Source organism: Castor canadensis, chromosome 7 (genome assembly GCF_047511655.1).
Source record: "Castor canadensis chromosome 7, mCasCan1.hap1v2, whole genome shotgun sequence".
Classification (NCBI taxonomy): domain Eukaryota; kingdom Metazoa; phylum Chordata; class Mammalia; order Rodentia; family Castoridae; genus Castor; species Castor canadensis.
The window spans coordinates 159,066,959-159,091,460 of NC_133392.1; the positions used below are offsets into that span (position 1 = coordinate 159,066,959).

Consider the following 24,502-nt stretch of genomic DNA (forward strand, 5'->3'; position numbering starts at 1 on the left):
TGATCACAGGGAGATTTGGGGTGTGGGTGAATTTGCATTTGTCTTGGCCAGCCTCAGGCAGAGTGGTACCACCCTGACCATGCGACTCCCTCAGTCCTACAGGCCATCCCTGCACCCTAGGGCTAAGCCTGATCACCACCCTCCCATCTTCCCTTCACTGCCCCAGGTTCAGGAGTTTGAGCACGTCAACGGGAAGTACAGCACCCCAGACCTGGTCCCCGAGGGACCCGAAGGCAAGAAACCAGGCGAGATCATCTCCTCAGACCCCAACACGCCAGTGCCCGCCAGTCCTGCCCACCTCCTGCCAGCCCCGCTGGGCCTGCCAGGTCTGGGGTCTGGGGTCTGGGCGAGCGGGGTGGGCACCTGGGTTGCCAGAAATGGCAGGGCACCAGTAGCCCCAAGTCCCTGAGCACTTTACAAAGGACAGCCACCTCACCCCAGAGGGTTTTTCTTTTTCATAACAGCTTTGGGATTTATTCACATGGGTACTAACCATTCATGCTATTCTAAAGTGGGTGACTCTATTCAATGGTTAGTGGCACCTGCCACTATGGTCAGGGTCCTGCAGTTGTCTCTGCTTCCAATGCCAGAACATTTCATCAGCCCCAATAGAAACCCCATGTTCTTTAGCAGCCACTTCCCACTTTCTCTCCTCACAGCTAGGCACCCTCTAACCTGCCTTTTGTCCCTATGGATTTGCCTATTCTGGACGTTTCATATAGGTGGAGTCACAGACTGTGTGCTTTTCTGAGCGCCACGTTACAAGATCCATCCACATGTGTGAACTCTTCCTTCCTGTTCATGGCCAGATAATACTTCATTGCACAGATTGACTGTATTTTGTTTTTCCATTCATCTCTGGATGGATGCTTGGGTTATTTCTCCTTTTTGGCTCTTGTGAAGAAGCTGCAGTGAGCATTTGTGCACACGTGTTTTGTGTGGACATAGGTTTTCCGTTCTTTTGGGTACATACCTAGGAGTGGGTTGCAGGTAACTCTGCCAGGCTGTTTTTCAAAGTTGCTGCACCATTTACATTCTACCAGAAATGTATGAGAGTTCCAGTCTCTCCACATCTTTCCCACACTGTGTCTGATGGTTTGATTCCAACCACCCGAGTGAGTGTGTGGTTTTGTTTGCAGTTTGTGATGGTGAGAATGTTGAATATCTTGTATTTATTGGCTTTTTTTTTTTGTGGCGGTACTGGAGTTTGAACTCAGGACCTCACACTTTCTAGGCTGGAGCTCTACCACTTGAGTCATTCCACCACCCCTGTTTTGTGTTGGGTGTTTTTCGAGATAGGGTCTTGTGAACTATTTGCCCAGGTCTGACTTGGAAACCTCGATCCTCCTGATCTCTGCTACATGAGTAGATGGGATTACAGGCGTGAGATACCTGTGCCCGACTCCATGGAGCTTCTTGAAGTCCATGCCCTCCCTCTCTTATCTGATACCCCTCTCTCTGCCCTTCTTTCCCTTCCTGCCTGAGCCTGCCCATCTCATCTCTTTTCCTTAATCTTTCAGACAAAATGGAAACCCAGCTGGGCTACATGGATGAGAAGGAGCCAGGGGTGCAGAAACCAAAGAAGTCCCTGGAAATCCAGGTGTGGAAGCTGTTGGTGTCTGAGCCTGTGGTGGGTGTGTCATCTCAGGTCTCGCCTAGCCAGTAGAACCCAGGCCTTTTGGCTCCCAGTTTGGACATCTGGGCCTGGGGGGAGCAGACTGGGAGCAGGTGTTGGCAATCGGAATGGAGACTCGGGGTCCCTGCCTTTCACTCCTGCTGAGGCCCAGGTCCTGCAGCCCCTGGCCTGTTCTCCTAGGCCCTGCCAACTGCCCTGGATAGAGTGGAGGGTGAGGACAAGCACGAGTGCTCAGACAGCAAGGACAGAGCCCGAGAGGAACAGTCAGAGGAGACAGAGATGGCCCAGATGTCTCCAGAGCAGCTGTTGAAAGGTAGTGACTTCTGCCGGCTTGGCTGCCCCTGCAGCCTCTGGTCTCTGTGTCCCTGTGGCAGGGCAGGGTGGTGGGTTTGGCTGCCCTTTATTCTGTTTCTCCCTGACTGAGTGGTAGACTGTATGGCTTTGACCCAGCTCTGTAGGCCCCCAAGTGAGGAGGAGCAGGGGCTCAGGTTTGTACACATGGACTTCAGCTTCTTAGATGGTGCAGAGATTGGGGATCCTGTGTTATATTTTGATAAGTGATTTCTTTCTTTTTTCTTTTCATTTTGATCAGTGATTTCTAACTCAGTTGCATTCTGGTTTGAAACCATGAGCATTTTCACACCTGTTTTCTGCCTTAATAGGGTCCGATTTTGTAAGTACTGTGTGCTGGGAAGTGGTGTCTTTTCTAATTGCTGGGCGTTCAGTTCTAAATGCATTAGATGAGGCTTGTTAATTATGTTGTAAAGCTTTTTTTTTTTTTTCTAAATATCCTTACCAGTATTTATTTAGTTTGCTTTGATCGTCACTTGCAAAGAGATCCTGTGTTAAATGCTGAGTGATTACAGATTCATCTTTCTCCTGCAATGCCAGATTCTGCTTCGATGTGTTTGGAGACTGAGTTGTTGAGGTGGTTAATATTTTTCTGCTGAAGTGTACCTGTAATTATTCGGTAGCAGTGGTCATTCCTCCCAAGACACTTTGCCTTTAAAGTTTACTTTGGCCGATTTGTGTTTATCTTACTTTTAATACATCTTTGGCACACCTTTTTGTCTTATTTATTTTATTTTACTTTTTTGAGACAGGGTCTCACTAGGGCCTGGAACTTGCTATGTAGCCCAGGCTGGCTTCAAACTCACAATCCTCCCACCACACTCAGCCTCTCATTTATAGTTTTAAAAATAAAATAGTTTTATTGTGATATACTTCATATACCATACTCTTCCTCTAAGTTGTATCATTCATTGATTTTTGAGTATATTCATAGAGTTGTGCAGTGATCACCATTGTCTGATTCCAGAACATTTTCACCACTCCAGAAAGAAACTGCATACCCATTCACAGTCTGTATTACCTCCTCCCCCAGTCCCTGGCAGTCTCTGTTTTCTGTCCCAGTGGATTTGGCCATTGTGGACATTTCATAGAAACAGAATCATAAAAACACGTGGCCTTTCCTTTGGCTTCTTTTATTTAGCATGATGCTTGTAAAGTTTATCCATGTCATAGAAAGTACTTAATTCTTTTCAATAGCCAAATAATTTTCCATTGTGTGGGTCTATGATGTTTTGTGTATCTGTTCATAGCTGAGGGATATTTGGTGGTTTCTACATTTAGCTATTATAAATAATACTGCTATGAACATTTGCATACATTTTTATGTGAATACAAGTGTTCACCTCTCGGGATATACCCAGGAGTAAAACTACTGCATTTATGGTAACTGTTCTAGATATATATATATATATATATATATATATATATATATATATATATATATATAAAACCAATGATGGGGTCTCTACATTTTATCTGGGAGGTTTAATCTCTTTACATTTACTGTGATAGCTAGATATTTGGATGAATTCTATCTTTTTATACTACTCTTGCCTTCTTTTTTTTCCCCTCCTGGATTGGTCAAATATTCTTTATATCTCATTTGGAATTTATGGTTAATTCTATTCTGTAGTCTTACATTTTTACCACACATCTCTCCTGAATTATATAAGGACTATAGATAGCTTTAGCTGTAATTCACTTTCCTTCCTTCTGCTGTGTGCTATTGCTCAATGTATATTTGGGGTTTGAACCCAGGGCTTCATGTTTGCAGAGCAGGCGCTCTACCGCTGCAGCCACATTTTCTCACATTCTTGCTGGTTTTATGTTTGCTTACTTGTTCGTCACTCAAAGTCTTTCTTCCTAAGGCATACTCTTTAATAGTTTTTTTTTTTCCTGCAAATTTCCTTTACTTTTCCTAATGGCAAGAGGTAGGGTGGGAATTTTCCCTCAGCCTTTTCACGATATTCTTTCTGTTTTATGTCTTTTTCATCTTGTTGTTGAGAAGGCTGATATCACTGTAATTGTTGCTCCTTTGCAGGAAATCTGTCTTTCCTATATTTTCTACCGTTAAAAGACTCCTTCAAGATGTCCTGTTTGTCTTTGGTGATGTGTGGTTTCACTATAATGAGTTTCTTCTGTTCTGCTTATGACTCACTGGTTCTTAAAGCTGAGCATCTATGTTCCCTCATCAACTGTGGGAAAATTCTGTCATCCCTCTCTGAATATTGCCTTCGCCCCATTTTTTTTTTTAATTTCCTCCTCCTGGAATTCCTATTCTCATTGATTCATTCATTTATCCATATAAAACCAGCTGCCAGCCCGACACTGTCCTAGGTCTTTGGGACACAAGCAATGAATCTAAACAGCTGGAGGTCTCATCTCTTAGTGTTGGTTTTCTGGTGGGGGGGCACAGAATAGACCCCAAGTGCTATGAAGAAGAAAGCAGGGCTCTAGGACATGGTCAGCCCAAGGATGGGACTCATGAGTCTTTCACATCCTTTGCTCCTTTTTGTTTCTCTCACAGCAGAGTTTTCAGAGAAGACTTGGGTGTAGCTTCAGTTTATCCTGTCTCTCCATTTTGTATTACTTTGTATGGCTGTATAACAAAATGTCACAGACTTACTACTTTTGGGAAGTTTCCAGGTCAGAAGTCTGGTAGCTGAGCCCGGCTCTCTGCTGAGGGTCTCCAAAGCTTAGATGGAGGTGTCGCAGGGCTCAGTTCTCACCTGAAGAAAAATTGCTTTCAAGCTCAGTCTTGTTGGTTTATTTCAGTTTCTTGAGGTTGGAGGACTGAGGTCCCATTTGCTTGCTGGCATCTGCTGGGGCCACCCTCAGCTGGACATTACCCTCCCTGCTTGCCACATTGTGGCCTAGTCCATTCCCAAGCAAGGGGGCACGGAAATCCCCTCTTGCATTACATCTGTCTTCCTTTTCTGGAACCAGCCAGAGAAAACTCCCTGCCTTAAAAGGGTTCCTGTGACGAGGTCAGGTCCATGCAGGTAACCTTCCTATCTTAGGGTCACTCTGCCACATGACATACCCTACTCATGGCAGTGGAATCTGTCATGCTTGTGGCCTTGGGGTTTATGCAGGAAGTGGACACCAGGCGTGGGGGGCTTAGAGGATGACTGAATCTCACAATTGAAACTTTCATTTCTAGAATTTTATCTGGCTCTTTCCAACTTTGGGTGGTCTGGTTCTTTCCCTGAAGATTCTATTCTTTTCCTCCCTTTTTCGCTTTCCCCTCTTAGACATCCTTATTTAGTCTCTTTGACCTTGTTCTGTCATCTCAAGATGCCTGTCTGCTCACTCTGCTGGGTCTCAGTTGTGGAGCTGGACTAGTGTTTTCTAGCTTCTGATTGGCCATGTCTTTGCCAGGGATTATTTTGCTCTTTGGAATCTCTTGTCAACTGGGTAGTGGTGAATCCATATCTCCCTTGGTTTCCAGAAGCTTGGGGCCCAGTGGTCTCACTAGTGGATTTGCTGGTCTGGGACCAGTTTCTGTGATGCTCTTTCTGCTTGGGGCCTGGCGGTTCAGATCCTGCAGCCCATGGGGCCTGGGCTGTGGGTTGGGGTTCGTTCCTGGGGATCTTCTTCCCTTAGGTCCCCTGCTGGAGATGGGCTGCCTCGGCGGGGCTGTCATGGTAGACAGAGCTTTCTTTCATTTGGAGAAGCAGTGGTTGGGGGGACCAGCTTAACCCAGTTCTCTGCATCTTTCAGACTGAAACCTCTTATCTGTCCTGCCTGGGGGTCAACACAGCCCCAAATTTTAGGCTCTCCACCTCTTTCTGGTGTCCAATAACCCTGGCCTTGGGCCAGTGCTTCCCTGGCTATAATTTCCCCTTCATTTCTGGCACCTGATCATTTCCCTTCCTTCTTTTAAGCTCACACGTGTGTGTGTGTGTGTGTGTGTGTGTGTGTGTTTGTGGGGCTGGGGCTTGAACTCAGGGCCTTCACCTTGAGCCACTCCTCCAGCCCTTTTTGTGATGGGTATTTTCAAGATAGGGTCTTGTGAACCATTTGCCCGGGCTGACTTTGAACCATGATTCTTCTGATCTCTGCCTCCCTAGCAGCTAGGATTACAGGCATGAGCCCCTGGCATCCAGCTGTGTGTGGGTTTTTTAAATGAAGTCTCACTATGTAGGAGACTTGATCCCTCCAGGTTCAAGTCTCAGCCTTCTGAGTAACTGCAACCATAGGCACATAGGCCATGCCTGACTCTTCTTTGTGCTTTGTAAATTCTGTGTGTACTGCAGTGCTGGGGTGGAGACCCGACTGTGCATATGTTGGGCTAGCTGTTTACCACTGAGCTCAGCCCCAGCCCCATTGATTCATTGTGTTCTGCCCAACATTTCTGGGTGTTTTAGAATGAGTTTCAAGGTAACGTGTACCTGTCTGCACTGCTGCTGGAATCACATCTGTGCAGGAGGAGGACTGGGGTGTATCTGTGGACTCTGAGTAGCCTTGCTGGTGGCTGGGGACCCTGGGCCTTCCCGGGCCTTCCCTGCCTATGATCCATCTTTGTTTTACAGAGGATTTGCTCCCCGAGAAGGAGAAAGCCCTGGACAAGCTGGAGCTAAGCCTGAGTCACAGCAGAGGGGATGGCAGCGATTTCAGGGCAGGTGTGTGGCTTTTTCCTTTGCTCAGCCTTGGGTCATTTGATCCCTTGAAGAATCCTGGCCAGCCTCCTGGGCACTGCCCCCAGGCTCTGGTTGGAGCTGGTGGATGGGAGCTTGGACTGACTAGCCCCTAGAGGCACGGTGGCTCTCTCCCTACAAGGAGTTGGACTCCCCCTCCTCTCTTCTTATTGGGCTGGTGGTCCTAGCCACCTAGAGGGAGAAGAACTGATTGTTGAGTGTGACCTGGAGCACTTGGACTCAACTTTGTGTACCTCTAGGCACTAGAATTCTCTAGAACAGTCATTCTCAGGTCAGACCCCTCAGGCAGCAATGTCACCTTTGAACTTGAGCTGTACCTTCATGGTGATCTCCTGCCCTGCTGTGGGCTGTCCTGATATGGTTGGGGTGGGGTGCCAGGTCTTGGAGTCACCCTCCAGAACAGAACGAGGGAGCTGCTAGCTTGTCCCTTTAAAAACCTTCTCAGAGATGAGCCCCTTGAGGACAGGGACATGTCCTGTGTGCCTTTGGACCAACAGTGTTGGGCAGACAGAGGCCCCTGGGCAGTGACTTCTGGATGAAGAGTGAATATATCTGTGCCCCCCTGCAGATGACCCCAAGGCTGAGGAGAAGGAACCCACTGAAGCACAGCAAAATGGTGACAGAGAAGAGGATGAGGAGGGGAAGAAGGAGGACAAGAATGGGAAGTTCAAATTCATGTTCAACATTGCAGATGGAGGCTTCACAGGTACTCGGGTGAGGCGGTAGACTGAGAGTGAGGCTGTTGGCGTCCCAGGTTTCCTGACTGTGGGTCCGAGGAGTCTGGGTAGATGGTTGTTTTATATTAAGGTGGGAATGGTTGATAACAGTCTCTTGCATATCTTTCTTAGCAATACTCTAGCAGTGCACATGTGGGCAGGGGATGGCCAATGTTGGGGAAGAGGTTTTCCCAGGCCTGCCTCTGTGAAAGGCCTGGTGGGGCACCCTTCATTCTGCTTATCTTGGCTGTCTTTCCAGAATTGCACACTCTGTGGCAGAATGAGGAACGGGCTGCTGTGTCCTCAGGAAAAATCTATGACATTTGGCACCGGCGACACGACTACTGGTTGCTGGCAGGCATCGTGACGTATCCTTGCTGGCCAGACTGGGCAGACTCTGGCCTGTCCCTCTGTGGACCTCACGGAGTCCTCTGAAGGCTACAGGGAGGATCTTCGTGCCCCTCCCAGCTTCTACCGATTGCTGGAATCCTTGGCCTGCACCTGCATCACTCCACTCTGTCTCCATTGTCACCTGGCCCTCTCTGTGTGTCTGTGACCAGAATTCTCTCTTTTTACATTGGGTTTAGGGCTCCCCTAATCCATGTGACCCCTTCTTGATCATATCTAAATAAGACCACATTCACACCCCCTGAGGGTCGGGACTAGAATGTGTTTGTCCACCCAGTTGCTGGGATGGAGAAGTGGGCTCTTGGAAGCCTCAGTGCTGTGTCTGGCACACTCAGGCTACTTACCAGTCAGTGCCTGCTGATATTGTCAGTTGTTGCTGGTCTTGTAGCTGAGGATAATGACTCATGTGAGTGGTCACAGCCAGGAGGCCAAGCTCTGTGCTGCCCACCCCCCTCCACCCTACTGCCTGGCCCCACCTCTTTTGGGCCAGCTTTGCCCTTAACAGTGCCCCCAAGGCATGGCTATGCACGCTGGCAGGACATCCAGAACGACCCGAGGTACATGATCCTCAATGAGCCCTTTAAGTCTGAAATCCACAAGGGCAACTACCTGGAGATGAAGAACAAGTTTCTGGCCCGCAGATTCAAGGTCAGTCCTTGGCAGGACAGAGGGCTCTGAGAGGGAGTTTTCATGAGGGTCTGGGGCAAGGAAGTTGGAGTGTAGCAACCCCTTCCTGGATAAGGAGACCTGGGCCAAGCTGTCATCAGAAAGGAGTCAGTCAGTCAATCAACTAACAAAGTGATGCGGTCCTACTGTGCTAGTGTCCCTGTCCTGGTGTGATGGGACACAGAGAACCTAACTTGGTAAACACTCCAAAGCGGTAGCCAGATGAGACGAGGACGGACAGCGGTGGGAGGGTGTCTTGGCTCCCTCCTTTCTGTGTAGTTCCCCAGCCTGGGGTGTGTGTTAGGGGAGGTGGCCAGTGGCCCCTCTGCAACACTGTTATCCCCTAGCTGCTGGAGCAGGCACTGGTCATTGAGGAGCAGCTCCGGAGGGCTGCATACCTCAACATGACCCAGGACCCCAACCACCCGGCCATGGCCCTCAACGCCCGTCTGGCTGAGGTGGAGTGCCTTGCCGAGAGCCACCAGCACCTGTCCAAGGAGTCCCTCGCTGGGAACAAGCCTGCCAATGCTGTCCTGCACAAGGGTGAGTAAGTCCTACTTCCTGCTCCCCAGGTCCACCAACCTTCCTGCTCAGGGAACCTTAGTTGGGGTGCAGATGGGCGAGGGGCTGGGGACAGAATGTGAGACGAGAGGATGGAGCCTGGTAGGCCAGGATGGGACAGTCCTGCTGTCCAGCCCCTCCTCTCACCTGAAGAAGACTGAGATTTCTTCCTCCTTTGGCCCTTCTCTGAAGACCTGAGAGCAAGCCCTGAGCTGGGGAAGGTTAACACAGAAATCACAACGTCACAAAACCCGTGATTATCCAGCCTGATACTGTATCTCTTTAACCCTCATAAAGCCCGGCAATGGCAACTCCTCTTAGTGTCCTCACAGGGGTGAGGACATTTTAGCTCAGGAAGGTGATGTAATTTGCTCAAAGATCTCCTGGGATTCAGACCTTTGACTTTTCCTCTGGATCTCTCTGTTACCCTTGTGCATCTTTCTGTCCTTGAAATGCTCAGGCTGGTTGGGGGTGGAGGGCGGCTGAGAGCGGAGAGATATATGGCCAAGGAGTCACTCACCTGACAATCGCTGTACTGCGCTTTTGTGTGAGCCCCCTAATCTGTCGCGGTGGTGGGCTGTGGCTGCATGCCTCTTAGGGAGGCCCCTTACGAGGGAAATGCAGGGTTGGGTCCTGTTTCTGGCTCCTGCTCTGCCAGAAGAAGGAGCCCCTAGAGTAGTTCTTGAGAAACCCCGCTGTTCCCCCAACTGACAGTGCTCTGCGGAGGGCCTGGCGAGGAGCGCCCCCTGGTGTCCGATGCTGGAGCGTGTGCGGTAACACAGCCTTGTAAATAGCACCGGCCCGGCCCTCCTCTCCAAGGCTCCATTAGCTCTCCATTCCTTGGCCCTTCCACTCTGCAGTCTTGAACCAGCTGGAGGAGTTGCTGAGCGACATGAAAGCCGATGTGACACGCCTGCCCTCCATGCTGTCGCGCATCCCCCCGGTGGCCGCCCGCCTGCAGATGTCGGAGCGCAGCATCCTCAGTCGTCTGACGAACCGTGCCGGTGACCCTACCATCCAGCAGGTCAGGTTTGGCCTGCACACGGTGGATGAGTCCCCCTCTTGCATCTGGGTGCCCTTTGGTGGGGGCTGGGTGGGGCTTGGGACAGCACCTGTAAAGCTGATCATTGCCTCCAGGGCGCTTTTGGCTCTTCCCAGATGTACAACAGCAGTTTTGGACCCAATTTCCGGGGTCCTGGACCGGGAGGAATTGTCAACTACAACCAGATGCCCCTGGGGCCCTATGTGACCGGTAGGTGCCCATCTGCTCCTGGGCAGCATGCTCTCAGGTACCTCACCAGCCTGGTCTGTTTGCTGCTGCAGACACCAGGCGAGCCCTGCTGTTTTCTCTCCTTGGCAGATATCTAGTCGTCCTGGAGACTTCCCCCTGTTGCAGTGCTCATTTCCAGCTGAGGTGAGGCTGCTGCTGGCTGGGCCACTGTCCTGTGCTTCCAGCATGGCTAGAATTGGCTGTCCTTACGTTGGATTTGCTCCCTTAAGTCCCGGAGCCTTTACTACCTCTGGGGACACTGAGAGTCACTGCTGGTCTGGAGCCCTTCTACCCCAATCCCTTTGGCTCTGTGACAGAGCCTCAGCCAGGGTGGTCACAGCCAGGATGGCTGCCCACTGGGAGGCTGAGTGCCAGGACAGGAAGGGGCCTGAAGACTTGGGCATATCCCCATGTGTGCATGTGTGTTATGTCTGTGTGCATCTGTGTGCACTTGTGGTCTCTACCATGAGTCTGGGACTGTTGACCCTAGCCTGGAACTCTGTCCTGCTTCCACTACTCTGCTCAATGGTGGGTACCCCAGGGAGTTACCTCTTATCTCACACTTTCACTCTCTGTCCAGGACCAAGGGGTGGTCTGAGGGTTTGGAGAGGGAAGTGGATTCCAGAGAAACTGCCAGTTTCTGACCTCCTTTACAGGATCACAACTTCCTCCAAGTCCTGTCTGGCCCTTTACAGGATCCTTTACAGGATCACTACAAGCTGTCAGGTGGCTCTGGACCCCTCGCCACCGAAATATAACCCACTCACCTGTCTTCTTCAGCCATGCTTGCAGGGCCACCTGCCCAACCCCCACAAGAGAGAGAAGCTACTGCCTTTTTCGGAGCCAGTGCCACCTTGGGACAAAAAGGGAAACTGAGTAATACCATCACATGGAAGGTGAGAGCCCAGAAGTGCCACCTCATAGTTCAAGTGTTCTTCCACACAGTGTCACACCCACAGCCACGCCGGATGGCCTCTTCATCACCTTTTCCAGAACAACTTACTTCTTAGAAGAGATTTCATTTATCTGTACATCTTTTGCACTTTCCCATTGAAGACTCGAATGAGTTTATCTTGATAAAAGTTGGATGACGTATGGAAGATTCTGACCTGAAACACTCATGTCTCTATCACCGGGCTCCAGACCCGAACAGAAGCTCCCTGGAGGCCCTGGAGCCACCCTGTGGACTCGGCCCAGCTGGGAGCCCTCAGTGTGGCCCCACTTCTGCCCACACCTCTGTGACTACCCTTCTGCTTCAGGTCCCTGCCTGCTTGGGACCCTGGCACCAGGTGGGTCAGGTCTGGGAGTGGCTGCCCAGCCCAATGGTGGAGATGCTGGTGGATGCCTGGGCCGGGCAGGGGAGGGTGTCTCCCACCTCCTTCCTGCCAGTGCTGAGGACCACTAGGTAGCTTTTGTCTCCCAGAGGAGCACATGTCTGTCTCTGACCTGGCATGTCTCGAAGGGCCTGGACTTTGTTGTTACCAGTGGATAGGCAGTGGCCCCAGTAGTGCATGGCAGGCCATAGAGTGTGCCCAGAAAGGGTGGGGCAGGGCCTGGACCTGGGTCAGAGGCTCTGTAGGAAGAGCTTGGAAGTCAGTTCTCTGCCGAAGTGTGGAATAGGCAGATGAGAGCTAGTGCCCCTGCAAGGCGGGATGTGGTCTTTGGGTAGTCCAGGAGACCCTGACCCTGTCCTGGACCCTGTGCCCTGGGAGGCCCTTCCCACCCACCTCTTCCCTGTGCATACTGTTCTGGGCCACAAATGCCAAGGAACCAGGCCTCTGCCTGGGGCCTGGACTCATCCCTCTTCTGACCCCAGAGAGGCCTTGATGGAACACTTGCTGCACAGGGCGGGGTCAGGGGCACAGCTGCCCTTGTCTGATTCTTGGAGGGTGTGGGGAGAGTTCCACTTGGAGGTGGGGGGACTGGACCCCATGGCCTCTGTAGACCCTTCATAGCTGGAGCCTTCCAGGCCGCGCCTTGGGCCCATCTTGTGTCTGATCCTTCTGGCCCCAGCTCAGCCTGGAGGGGACCTCCAAACCTCTATTGGGAGCTTGCCAGGGCAGGTGCCTTGGGGTACAGAATTCCAAGCTGGGCCTTGGGGTAGGGTACCAGGAAAGGCTCAGACTCCTCTCTCTGGGAGAGGCACGAGGGGCACACACTGTCTGTGACTGTGCCTTGGGATAAAGGGAGCTCAGGTGTGGGATGTCTGAGTGGCCTGTCTTGGGGACACCTGGGCAGTTGCTTGGCCCTTGCTGAGCTCCAGATGTGTGCATCTGTACTGTGGCTCTTTCTCGGAACCCCTGGAGGACTGGACCCTCAAAGCCCCCCTTCCATCTTGGCACTTCTGCACGCCAGTCTTGATCCAAATCTCCAAGGCCAGTGGACCCTGGCACTGCAGGGGAACAGAGAGGGGAGAGCCTGGCAGGTGGAGAGGATTGCATCAGGCTGGAGTGCGGCACTCACCACCATGAAGTGTGTCATGGTGGTTGACCCTGCCTCCCAGGAAGAGCTGCCTTCCATGGGGATTTTGGTGGGGGTGGGGACTTCAGGCAAGGTGACCATGAGCTCGCTGTGCCAATCCCTGGTTGGGTGGATGGTCAGCCCTGTAGTTAGCTTCACTGGGAACAGTGCGCCCCTGGCCACAGTGGACAGGCCCTGAGGATTGGACCTGGAGGCATGTATTGAGCAGGGCAGGTTTGTTTCCCTAGCTCCACTCCAAAGTTGGTGGTCCCTTCCCTGTTGGCACCTCTTCCCCTCTCTGCTTCTCAGGCCATGTCTGGGCCCCTTTGACCTCTCCTCTCCAGGCTTGAGGTGTCATCCCCAGCCTGCTGGCACCACGGAGGGCTGTGCTCTCCATGACCAGCGTCAGGGAAGCCCTGGAAGGTTTCTGGTTGGCTGGCTTGGGAGAGAGAAAAGTTTCTTCAGAATGTCCTCATTTTGGTCCCTTAGTTGTCTCCTGCCAGGTTCATGATGGAGCTGGAGCAGTGTCTGTCTGGCGTCTTCTGGCAAGGTCTAGTGTTGCTGCTTGCAGAGTCCGGGTCCTTGAGCACAAGTCTGAGTGGCAGCTGCATTCTTTTTTTTCCAGCTTCTTTTAGCTCACCAGTGTGATAGGGTTCCTGGGGAAGCACCTTTGGGCCGAAGGTTTTGGAAGGCTCTCAGACATGGGGCATTTAGGTTGGAGCCACCGTGTCTGGAGGGGACCCTTCTCACACTGGCTTGCCATGAAGCATGTCTATTTTCTCCAAGACCTTGTATGAGGAGACACTCCCCAAAAGCCAGCTTTGTTTCCCTGCAAATTTGGCTTCTCCCAGAGGTGAGCTAGACTTCCCATTCCATATACCCAAGGGCTTCCTACAAACTGGGGCTCCCTTCCCAGAGTCCTCTGTGTGCTCCTCCACCTAGGTCTAGGCTCACAGGGCTTGCCCCAGTGACCCCTGCAGTCCTTGCACCCAAGTCTTAGGTTCTAGGGCCCATGGAGAGGGTGTGCTTGGGGACCAGGGAGCCAGCAGCCCTGTAGAGTAGACAAGTTGGGACACTTGGAGCCCCTGTGTGTGCCAAGGGTATGAAGGGCAGAGAGGGAGCTGGAGTGGGGCACCAAAACCGACACTCTTTGGCTGAGGCCAAGGTCACCTTCACTGTCTTGGCCTGGCCTGCTGTGGCCAAGGATGGGGTTGTTGCCCCCGGGGCTGACCTGCACAGAACACAGTTGGGTGGAGGAAGCCATCCTGCCCCGTTTTATATTCCCAGAAGTTTACAGGTTGTGGTGCATCAGCCCAAAGTCATTGGCGTTGTGTTTATGGATTTTTTTTCCCTTAATTTTCAGATTTTTTTTTTTTAAACAAAGTATTTTTTTAGGTGCGATAACCCGGAAAGGGCCTGTTGGGTGTGTGTGTGTGTCCTGAACTCTTTCCATAGAGATCAGAGCGGAGCCCCTGGGGGTCTTCCGCGTTCAGCCTGGAGAGGAGAGAAGAAAGAGGGGTCCTGCCACCTCCATAGCGTGCCCTGGTGTCTGAGCTGGGCTGTGGAGGGAGGCTCTCTGCCCAGACCCAGACCGGCACCTGGCCCAAATAAGGGAGCCCAGCTCCTTGCCCTGGCTCAGTCCCAGGCCAGTGGGGGGGCACTTTGGGTCAGTTGGGAGGGGCTCTGGGCCTGGGGGCGGGGTCATGCTTTGGACCTGAGCTCCCCTGCAGGTTGTAAGTTGTCCCCAGTCTTGGCCTGGGGAGGCTGGATGGAGACTGTAGCTACCACAGTCACCTTTACTTCGTACTCTGTGTGTATGTTTCGGTTTCTGTGTTTTAATAAATCCTTTGGGAAGGGATCGCGTTGGTGTGGTTCTTGGTGTCTCACTGCTGTTCAGCTGGGCTGGGGGCAGGTAGTGAGGAGATGTGGGGAGACGGTGTTGTCCTTTGAGGCCTTTGGAGCTATACTTCCAAGGCTCAGGGCTCTCTGGGATGCAGGGGACCCCAAGAAGCAGTGTGCTGGGTAGTGCCTCTCCTACATAAGCCCCCAAACACAGTATGGTGGCTGGGCTCCCCAGATCTTAACTCCTCCTGTCACTGTGAGAACAGCAGCCAGCAGGTCTCCAGAGGCACAGGAGCCTTTCCCCAGAACCAGCCCTGGGCCCTCCAAGGTGGCAGCAGAGACTGTGTGTATGTGGTACAGAGGCGGCACCTCCGCCCACCATGGCCCCTGGGATAAATCACCCGGGAGAGGTGGGATGGGCCTCAAGGCTCTTTCCCCAATGGCTGGCCCAGCTTTTGTCCCCCTACCCCATGACCCTTCCTCTTGACCTACCCTTGGCTACAGGCACAGATTTTGGGGAGGCCCCAGTGGGGTCCTTACAGTTGGTGGTCTTGTCCTCCCCTCTGGAGCTGCTCTTGGCTCAGCCCTGACCCTGGAAAAGAAAGAACCAAAGGCACCGTGACTGACGGGCTTGGGTTTTATTTGTCATTCCATAAATACATGGCCAGGCCTCGTCTGAGTCTTGCTGGGAAGCTTGAGGCGCACGGTGGTCTCTGCCTGGTGGGGGTGCAGTTAGCTGATGGTCATTAAAAAAGGGGGAGAGAGCACGTTACGTACATGACTGGACAAGAGCAGGGCGGGAGTTGCCCCTGCTGCTTCTGAAGACCTTGGATCCGACCATAGGCTGGGATGAGAGATAGTGGGGCTCTGTGTTTCAGCAAGGAACCCTCATCCCAGGTCAGTCACTACTGGCGAGACCCAAGTCAGGGCCTGTGCTTCATGGAGAATGGGGTGAGGGAGGCTGGAAGGCGGCCAGAGCTGGCTGGGGGTCATGGAGGTGAGACCTGGGGACCAGGGAGAGAGCAGCTGGCCCCAGACCTGTGGCTGTGCCCTCAAGGGCCAGTGGCCAGTTTTCCCTTGGTAGGCTCTGTCTGTTCATAGTCATCTTCCTTCGGTGGTCCCACCTAAAGCCCCTCCCTCACTGCAATCCCTTCCTGCGTGGAGGACCTGCCCCCAGAAGCAGAGCTCCACCCTTCCTGCAAGTGGACATGGAAGAAACCAGGTTGCTGAAGTGCCAGGCCCGATGGAGGATGCCTGGGTCTGGGATGCCACATGTGGTCTCTGCTAAGCTCACCTGGGGTCCTTGCAGGGGCTTGGCTTTTCTAGAAAGCAATAGCCCACACTGGACAGCCACGCACACCCTGTCCACCTCTGGGGGCAGCTGTGTGCACAGGGCTGGACACTCCCTGCCAACAAGAGGTGGGCGGTCCAACCTTCACTACCACTGGCTCGCTGTAGGGCTCTGGCCTGGCAGCAGGCACCTCCAATCCTGGCACAGAGGGGAGTGGCCTCAGCCCCCAACCTCAGCGGGGCTGGGAGTGGGGTGGGCAGTGGCCCCTCAACACACCCACAGGGCTGTTTCTGGTGAGGCTTATAGCAGGCCTTGGTGAAGAAGGCCCTCAGGCTTGTGCTACAGTGGGGCAAAGGTTCTAGGCCCCAGAATCAGCAGGAGAGCAGTGGGGAATGGAGGAAGCCAAGTGCCCCCCCCCTTGCTGCCCTCCTCCCCCTCGGTCTTTGTGGCTTTCTTACAGTGAGTTTCCCAGGCCTCCGCCCACAACAGGCCCTTGGAGAGAGGCAGGGAGGAGTCTTCTCCTCGGAATAGTGGCTCTGAAAGGCAAAGCAGGAACAGATGTGCCTGCATCGGGATGGCGTGCGCTGTGGGCAGAAGGTTCAGGTCTCTTATGGAGCCAGCTGGCACATGTTGGGATCTGTAGAACCCTGTCTCCACATAGCCCGCAAAGGCTGGGTACTGCTAGGACCTTGGCACCACAGGACTGAATCTCCAGGCAGCCTGTCTCCCTAAATTTGCGGGCTTCCTGGCGTCACCGTGCGCCAGCCAACCCCTACTGCTAAGGGGCTGGTGCTCTGCCTTCCTGCTGTCCCTCCCTTTCCTCTTCTCCCCAACCTGTCCTAGACAGGGTTGGGGGTGCATGGAGGGGAACAGCCAGTTCTCGTCGTATCTCCAGGGAGTGGGTCCTGGGATGTTCTCCTACAACATGAGTGCTGCTGCTGGAGTGCTGCTGCTGCTGGAGTGCTGCTGCTGCAGCGCTGCCCTCCGGCCCCTGCAGCAGAGAAGGCCGAGGGACTCTCCCTCACTGAAAGGGTGTAAGTGTGTTCTCTGTGTGGAACCCAGGTCTACCACCCCAGCACAGGATGGAGGTGGTAGAGGCCTAGAGGAACACTGCCTTGTGCACGTGGGCCCAGCCTGCAGCCATCTGCATACCTTGTGGACAGCAGCCACAGTCTGGCCTGCATTGCTCAACCACAGGGCCTTCTGGGGCAAGGACAGAGGAGCCTGCTGCACTGATTCCCTCCCAAGTGCTCTAGGCCTCTCTGGCATGTGACTCACCGATTGTGTACAGGGTTGAAGAGATGGGGCAATTAGCTAGAAATCAGACCCTCACACACAATTTTTGTGAATCCCAAACCACAGAGTCAATACCCCTGGGATCCCTGCCCCTGCCAGCAAGGGTAGGGGTGGTCCCTATCGAGGTCTAGTGGGCATGGGGGTGGGGTGGGGGGCAGGTTGGAGTTGAGAAGGGCGATGAGGGGGATCGGAGTTGGGCAGCACAGAAAGTACCTTGGAAAGAGGGTCGCTCCCACCCCAACCACCAGGGCCCTGGTAGAGGGGACCCCAGGAAGCACTAGACTCCTCTTCCCAGGTGAGGGTTCTCAGCAGAGAGGCCAGCCCTGCCTGCCCAGAGGACCTGGCCAGGTCTCCACCTAGCCTTGTCTTGGGGAATCTTCACTGTAGCTGGGAGAAAACTCGGTTTCTGCTTGGAGGATGAGCCGGCACAAATCCGACATTGTCCAGAGGAGCAGCGGGTGGCATCTGGCGGTGACTTTGGAGATCATTTCCCAACGATGTCTGGGTGTGGTGTTTTCCCTTGGATGCAAACCACACTCTGCACTTGGTTTCGTAACAGCATAAGCGAGCAAACAGAGACGAGGAGGGAACCGGAAACTGTCCAAGCGGGTAGTGGGGGAGCAATTTAGGATCTGTAGTCCTTTTTGCTGTAGGGTTTATTGCCCAGAATGCTATCTATCTCGTGGACAATGGAAGATGACAGTTTTGGAAGGACCTGCAAGCAAGGACAAGAGCTATTCAGAATTGTAACGGCAAGTCTGGCCTGGCCTGGCCTGGGAAGACTCTTTTTCCCAGTGTCCCGTGGCCAGCCTGGCTGTGCCCCATCACGTGGGCTCCTTCTGAACCAGACCGAGGCCACACTGCCTTTGTGTTGCCAAAGGTTTGGGACAGACAGGAAGCATGGATGGGACTCTAGGATGCTCTGGAACCTTGTGGAAGGTGCTAGTGGCAGTGGTAGAGGGCCCACACACCTGCCTTCCATACCCCCAAATTGCTATGCCAGCCATCCCTGCCTCAGGTGACAGCAACACCAGTCTTCCAAGTGACAAAAAAACCTCAGGGCAACCTTCACTCTGCTCTTTTGCCCCATGTCCAGTTTTTCAGTCAACCCCATCGGTCTTACCTCCCCATGTGTCCAGGGTCCAGCCATGACTCCCATCTCACCAGTCACAGGGACTGTTGGATATCCCACAGGTCTCTCGGCCTTGGTCTTTGGCCTCCCCCAACCCCCAATCCCCAGCCAGAGGAGCAGGAGCCAGCTGGGGCATGCCCCTTGCTCAGCACCAAACCTCAACAGGGCTCCTGTCTCATTCCAGTCCTTGGACACATGAGACACTCTTTGGGACCTGCTCCTCTGCTCCAGGCCCTCTGGTCCCCTTGTCTTTCTAGGCTGTTCCTGATAGCTAGAGGGTTCTCCAGGCATCTGCATGGTTCCAAAGCCCCTTTCTCCTCAAGTCCTCTGACAACCCCTAAACCTGCCTCCAGCTCCCTTGCCCTATCCTGGCCTGTTTCCCCTGGTGCTGGCCACCTTCTGACACCCACCACGGTGCCCTTGTTTCTTGTATTTAGCGTTGCTGACCATTCTCCTCTGCTAGAAGGCAGCTCCTCAGGAGGGCTTTAGCCAACTCAGCTGACTCACGCATGTCTGGAAGGGTGCTCGGCAGACCTGTGCTGTGTGGACTGGTGGGGTGTAACTCCGCTGGTAGGCCTGTGCTCACCTGTATTGCCCCAATGTTCTCCATGAGCTGCTCTGCATTGGAAGCACCCAGGAGCACGGAGCTGACCCCCTCGTTCCTCAGGCACCAGGCTGGGGACAGCAAGACCAGTGTGAGGGAGGCAGCTGTTCTGGCCCCTCTGGCCCCGCCTTGCTCCTGACTGGGCAAAGGTACCCAGCTTCTCATCTTGGGGCTGAGAATGCCTATGATGTTCAGCAGTGTTGGGTGAGGTTTCGCCCAAGGGGTGGCTGGAGGGGGTCCTGGTGGGGAGGGGCCCACATGCTCAGGGAACTCCCTTCACTCCCCATGACCCACGGCAGGTTGATGGAGGGGATGGTCCAGGCTCTCAAAGTCCCCTGTTGTTTCCCCAGGGATGTAGCTCCTAACCCTGCCCCACAGAGCCCTGTCACCTATGGCCAGCGAGGGATGTTTTCCAGGGACACTGGCCCCACTGCAACTCCCAGCCCATTACCTACTGCAGCCCGGGACCCAGCCATTTCCCCAGAGCCCGTTACCTATGGCCAGCTGTGGGAGGGTGCAGCCTAGGCGCTCGGCAATGGCCTGCAGTTCCTTCAACTTGGCCTGCTGGCGCCGTCCCTCCTCACTCAGGATCTTGTCTTTCAGCCACTGGTATCCCTGGGAAAAGGGCACAGCTCCAGGTGAAGGGCAGTCACCTGGATTTCCTAATGCAGAGCCTGCTCTCCAGACCCTTGCAGAGGGCCAGACTCAGGTAGATGGAGGTCGGGCCCGTCTATGCCCTAACGGACACAGTCTGTCAGAGGGCTGACTCCACTCCAGGCCAAATTGGGATGCCAGGGGCTGACCTTGCCTTCTCCCAGAAATCTGATGGCCTGGGGCACTGGCTGCCAGTCTCTTGGCTACAGGACTCCTTCCGCTATCCCTGGGGAGCTGCGTCTCCAGTTCTCCAGGGGGCTTGCTCCTGCCTGATCAGGGCTCCAGAGCTCCTGTCTCCCAAACGGGAACCCTCCTGAGTTCCCTGAGTGTGCAGGGGGTCAGGGAATGGCACTTGACCCAAGAGCCAACTCTTGGGTCAGCTAAGCTGAGTCCCCGGGCCTGAGCTTAGCCCCAGGGGTCTCAGGAATGGTGGGAGGGCAAGGGAGTTATAGCGGGAGGGGGTACCCCAAATGGCGTAAGTAGACCAGCCTACGCTGTGAGTGTTGAACCATGGTGAGGTGGAGGAGGGCTGAAGGGGCCTGTGCCATGAGGTGGGTCAGGTCGTAAGGGGCTCCATCTGTGTTCTCATGCCATGGGTTCTGTCTTGGTGGACAGTGGCTGGGATGGCTGAGGCCCAGGGAAGCTCTGTCCAGCACCAAGGCCATGTGCCCAGAAGTCTCACCTGTGCAAAGTGCCCTGCCCCACTCTGGCCCCAGCTTACCTTCAGGGAGGCTCTGGAGTAGGGCGGGATACCACTGTCATACTTTCCCGAGACGATGCCGCAGGCCAGAGGGGACCAGGTCATGGCGCCCACACCTGAGAGAGAGAATCAGGTGAAGTCGAGCCTGGGGCCCTGCCGGCAGGGTAGGGGACAGGCACCCACCTATCTTGTGGAACAGCTCAGGCAGCTGCACCTCCACCTTCTCGCGCTGGAACATGTGGTACTCGGCCTGCTCGCAGATGGGCGGGATCAGGTTGAATTGCCGGGCCACTGAGTAGGCCTCCTGTGGGTACAGAAGGGGCCCAGGTGGCCTCTGAGTCAGCCTGGGAGCCTGAGGGTCATGGGGAGAGGACACAGAGGCGTCCCTGGGAAGCTGTCCCCTTCCCCCAGCTCTCCTAGGAGTCTGGAAGGCCCTTGTGAGCTGGGAAAAAGGGTGGGATGTAGGACCCTAAGGCTGAAAGGTCTTGGGAGAAAGCACAACGCCACAGTGAGACTGCACTTCTGGCAGTTTCTGGCCTTGGGCAAGGGGCTCACCTGTGCCTCATTTTCCCCGTTTGTCCTGAGCAGGCCAATGCACCCTCACAACAGGGCCTGGCTTGTGGCCAGCACACAGTCTGCCAGATATACTGTGCTAGTTTTTAGCCCCTTAAGCCCTGGGGCCCTGGTCCCAGGATGAGGGTCAAGCAGTCCCAATTTCAGCACTGGAAGCTCGAGGGCTTGGCTTGCAGATTCTCCCTCTGTTCCCAGCTGCGGGGGTGAGCCAGGGCTGATGCCAGACAGACTCATGGAAAGACCCCTTTGGTCTGAGACTCAGTGTTCTCACCTGTAAAATGGGGGGTAATGGTACTGACACCTCCCCAAGCCCAGTGCTGCCTGCAGGAAGATCAGGAAAATGCCACATGCTAGCTCATTAGAACCACCAGCACCAAAGACTGGCTCATATCAAGGGCTTCTGAAGTTGTGTTTAATTTGAAATGAAAATCCTGATGGATGTCTTTCATGAAGCAGGCACCTGGGACTCACTAGGGGGATAATGGGTGCTGAGAATGCTGGGGCGCTGGGCATGGGAGGGGCTAAGGTTGGAAGGAGGCTGAGGGCTGGGCATTGCCATACCCTACCCCTCGCTCTGCCTGCATGGAGGCAGCCTCTCTCTCTTGGGACCCCTCCCCTCCACACCTCTGAGAAAAGGGCTATGCTGCTGACTCTTCCAGGGGGCCCAGAAGGACCTGCAGCCCTTGGCCTCTAATGGCTCCACAGAGAAAAATGACAACTAGTAGAATCTTTCCTGGCAATATAGGCGAGGGGGAAAAATCACCAATTAGGAGATGGAAGCCCAGGGTCCTAATGGTTGGGTCACATTCTAAGGCAGCCCGGGTTCTGAGCTGCATGGCTTGGATATCAGTCTTGGCCTGAGCTGTGTGACCTTGAGCCTACTTCTCAGCCTTTCTGTGCCTTGATTTCCACGTCTGAGAAACAGGAATGACAGCAGCATTTGCCTCACATGGCTGTGAAGGTCAGATGGGAGTCAGTCTCCAGGAAGGCCTAAATCTAACAGCACCCAGAACATCCTAAGAGCACAGTGCAAGTGGCTAGCAGTGTCACTACCCAGGGCCTGCTGTGCTGCAGGACCCTGCCTTCTCAGAGAAGCCTTGGAGCAGACACACAGGGGCAGGCCATGTTACAGGCTTGTTCTGCCGGTGGGGAAACTCAAGAGAGGGGGAGCCATCTGTCCAGGACCACCTGATGCTGTGATTCCAGTAGAGACCCATGTCTACAGGCATGACCATTACACTCCCTGGTACTGTCTCTCTCCTTAGCACAGATATGCCCAGCCTCAGGACCCTCTCCCATGACACGGGGCCAGGAGCCCATGTCTGGGGGGCACATGCAGGGTGTCACCGTACCATGATCTCCATGGAGCTCCAGCGCGACGTGCCCCAGTACATGGCCATCCCCTGGTTGATGACATGGGTCATGGCCCGCACGGTCTCTGTGTGAGAGAAGGGAAAACACAGTTGGGGGCACCTGGAGCTCAGGCCCAGCCTGGGGACATTCTGCAAATGCAGGCAAGACGCTGGGAGGAAGGAGAGGAGCTGCAAAGTTGTCTTGCAAGCAGTGTACTTCCTGGCTCCAGAGGGTGTGTGTGTGTGTGTGTGTGTGTGTAGGTTCCAGGAGGAGAGAAAATAGCAACTCACAATCTAAGAAACTGATCTTAAAAACAATTTCTCCAACTAGTTACAAGCTTGATGGATCTTTGAAAAATGGGCTACGCATGGACTGATGTCTTCAGGGCAGATTATAGGGATGAGGGAAGATGAGATCAAAGAATTAATTCCAGACTTAAGAATGGGGTCTACAGCTGGGGGAGAACTGGGGACCCTGATTATTTGGGAAGGACCAGGTAGACAGATTAAGGCCACAATCAGATTAGCAGAAGGCAACAGGAAGTAAACAGGGTTCTACCTATTTCTGGCCTCCTACTGTGGACCCTGCTACATTCCCATTGGAATCTCCAGGACTCAGAGTAGGAAGGATGGCTCCCCATAGAGTGGGGCTCAGGAGGGAGCTCCCCTCATGTCTAGGTAACCAGAAGCAGATTGGAAAAGCCTTGTATGGACCAAGTCCCAGGCCCTCAAACCGGCCCAGCACTGGGTCAGGGTCTCTCTCTGCATGGAATGGTCCCAGGGCAGTGGGGGTCTGGCTGTCTCTCTTGTGAGGGGCCACGGCTTGTAGCAGTTATGCGGGTCCATGAACTCTGAGAACAACCAGAACCCTGGACAGCCGAGACTCACAATGTCTTAAGGAGTGAATGGCTGAAACACTAGGCCATCATTTCAAATAGGAGACAAAGGGATCTCCCCCACCCCAATAGCACAATAGCTTCTTCCTAGCATTCAAAAGTTTGTGAGACATAAAAATCTGCTGGTCGTAGGTCCCCCTTGGCTGTTTCAGCCTCCTGGGATGTTGTGGTTTTAAAAACCGAATGTGGTCTCCGATTATCACGTTGCAAACATCCTTGGGTTTTGTGGGGTGGAGGGCTGGCCACTCCACAGAATTCTCACAGGTCCAATACAGTGCTTGCAAGTTCTGCTGCCAAGTGCAGCATAGGAAAAGTGGAAGAACAAGTGTTTCTAAAAACAAGGCAGGAACATCCACCCTTGAACCCCCCTCCCTCCCTGAGTGACCCACTCCTCATTACTGAGGCTCCTGGAATTGGCTGGGGTGTGAAAGACAGGCAGGAAGAAAGAATGCCAGAAGGTCCCCAGGCACCCTGCCCTGCAGGGGGTGGCACTGTTGTCTCCCATCCACACTGTTTTGGGGTGTCACTTCCCACCCATCCTGGGTCCCTAAGTATCCAGATGACCAAGGTCTACTCAGGTGGAACCCATAGCATCTTAAGCAGTGCCACTAGGGTCACTTGGGCTTGTGGGGTACTGGTCCATCCCAGCAGGTTCACCCAGCCCTATTCTTTCCTTCCTTCTGGGGTCTGGGATGTGGTTCCTGGGGTTCCTTTCCACCCAAGCCTGGTGAGTGACCTGGGCGGGGAGTCTGGGCCTCCCGGGGACCCTCCCTGGGCCTCCTGCTTTGACTACCAACAAGTCAGATATATAGGGAGGAGGACAGTTCCTGGTAGGAAGGGTTGTAGATCTAGAGGGTCCCAGGGACCTTCCCAGTCAAGCCAGCCTCCTCCTGCTTGGCTGTCCTCATTAGGTTTTTTAGAAACACTCTTGGGAGCACCTGTGACCATGCAGCATACATCCCCAGTTCTTTCAGCCAAGGCTTAGGTCCACATGCCAGAGAGAGGGAAGCCAAAGGACCCCCATTGCCAGCCTTGCTCCCTTGCCCACCCTCCCCCATGGCTCTCTCCAGTCACAAAGATCCCAACCAGTGAAACTGTGTGATATTTCCATACACTGACAGGGAGATGGAGTCAACCTGGTACCCAGGGGACAAGGCTGATGGGACAGGGTCTGGTGAGACTGGCTGTTTTGAGTGGGAGGGGCACAGGTCCTGGGGCTCCCTGGAGGATCTAGGCAGAGGCAGGCTGGATGTGGAAAATGTGCAGCAGCACGGGCATGCATCTGTCAGTGCAGGACATCAGTGGCTCCAGAAATGGGGACAATTAGGGACAACTGTCCTTTGCCTCAATATTTAATGCCAGTAGACAGGAACACACAGGTACCAAATCCTTCCACCTGCTGCCAAAACCCTGGGCGCCTCTCCTACATCACA

The 24,502-nt window shown here is 53.9% G+C and overlaps 2 protein-coding genes across 15 annotated transcripts in view; one reads left to right on the forward strand and one right to left on the reverse strand.

Moving 5' to 3' along the window:
• The window catches only part of Chd5 (chromodomain helicase DNA binding protein 5), a 58,072-nt gene extending 43,485 nt beyond the window's left edge, over window positions 1-14,587 (forward strand). For 4 of the 5 annotated variants that reach the window (XM_074081511.1, XM_074081508.1, XM_020166669.2 and 1 more), the window contains 12 exons: window positions 167-326; window positions 1,521-1,600; window positions 1,817-1,949; window positions 6,523-6,612; window positions 7,217-7,354; window positions 7,624-7,732; window positions 8,288-8,420; window positions 8,786-8,981; window positions 9,860-10,023; window positions 10,137-10,251; window positions 10,360-10,413; window positions 11,050-14,587. In XM_074081511.1, the coding sequence (XP_073937612.1) occupies window positions 167-326; window positions 1,521-1,600; window positions 1,817-1,949; window positions 6,523-6,612; window positions 7,217-7,354; window positions 7,624-7,732; window positions 8,288-8,420; window positions 8,786-8,981; window positions 9,860-10,023; window positions 10,137-10,251; window positions 10,360-10,367 (1,326 nt within the window). In that variant the 3' untranslated portion in view covers window positions 10,368-10,413; window positions 11,050-14,587. Of the gene's footprint in view, window positions 1-166; window positions 327-1,520; window positions 1,601-1,816; window positions 1,950-6,522; window positions 6,613-7,216; window positions 7,355-7,623; window positions 7,733-8,287; window positions 8,421-8,785; window positions 8,982-9,859; window positions 10,024-10,136; window positions 10,252-10,359; window positions 10,414-10,925 lie in introns of all 5 variants that reach the window. The other variant, XM_074081509.1, reaches the window with a different exon arrangement.
• Window positions 14,588-15,194: 607 nt separating this feature from the next.
• Window positions 15,195-24,502, reverse strand: part of Kcnab2 (potassium voltage-gated channel subfamily A regulatory beta subunit 2) — a 91,521-nt gene continuing 82,213 nt past the window's right edge. For all 10 annotated transcript variants that reach the window (XM_074081518.1, XM_074081516.1, XM_074081517.1 and 7 more), the window contains 6 exons: window positions 22,174-22,259; window positions 20,432-20,552; window positions 20,270-20,364; window positions 19,389-19,509; window positions 18,877-18,965; window positions 15,195-17,873 (listed from right to left, as the gene is read on the reverse strand). In XM_074081518.1, coding sequence (XP_073937619.1) covers window positions 17,784-17,873; window positions 18,877-18,965; window positions 19,389-19,509; window positions 20,270-20,364; window positions 20,432-20,552; window positions 22,174-22,259 — 602 coding nt within the window. In that variant the 3' untranslated portion in view covers window positions 15,195-17,783. The remainder of the gene's footprint in view (window positions 17,874-18,876; window positions 18,966-19,388; window positions 19,510-20,269; window positions 20,365-20,431; window positions 20,553-22,173; window positions 22,260-24,502) is intronic.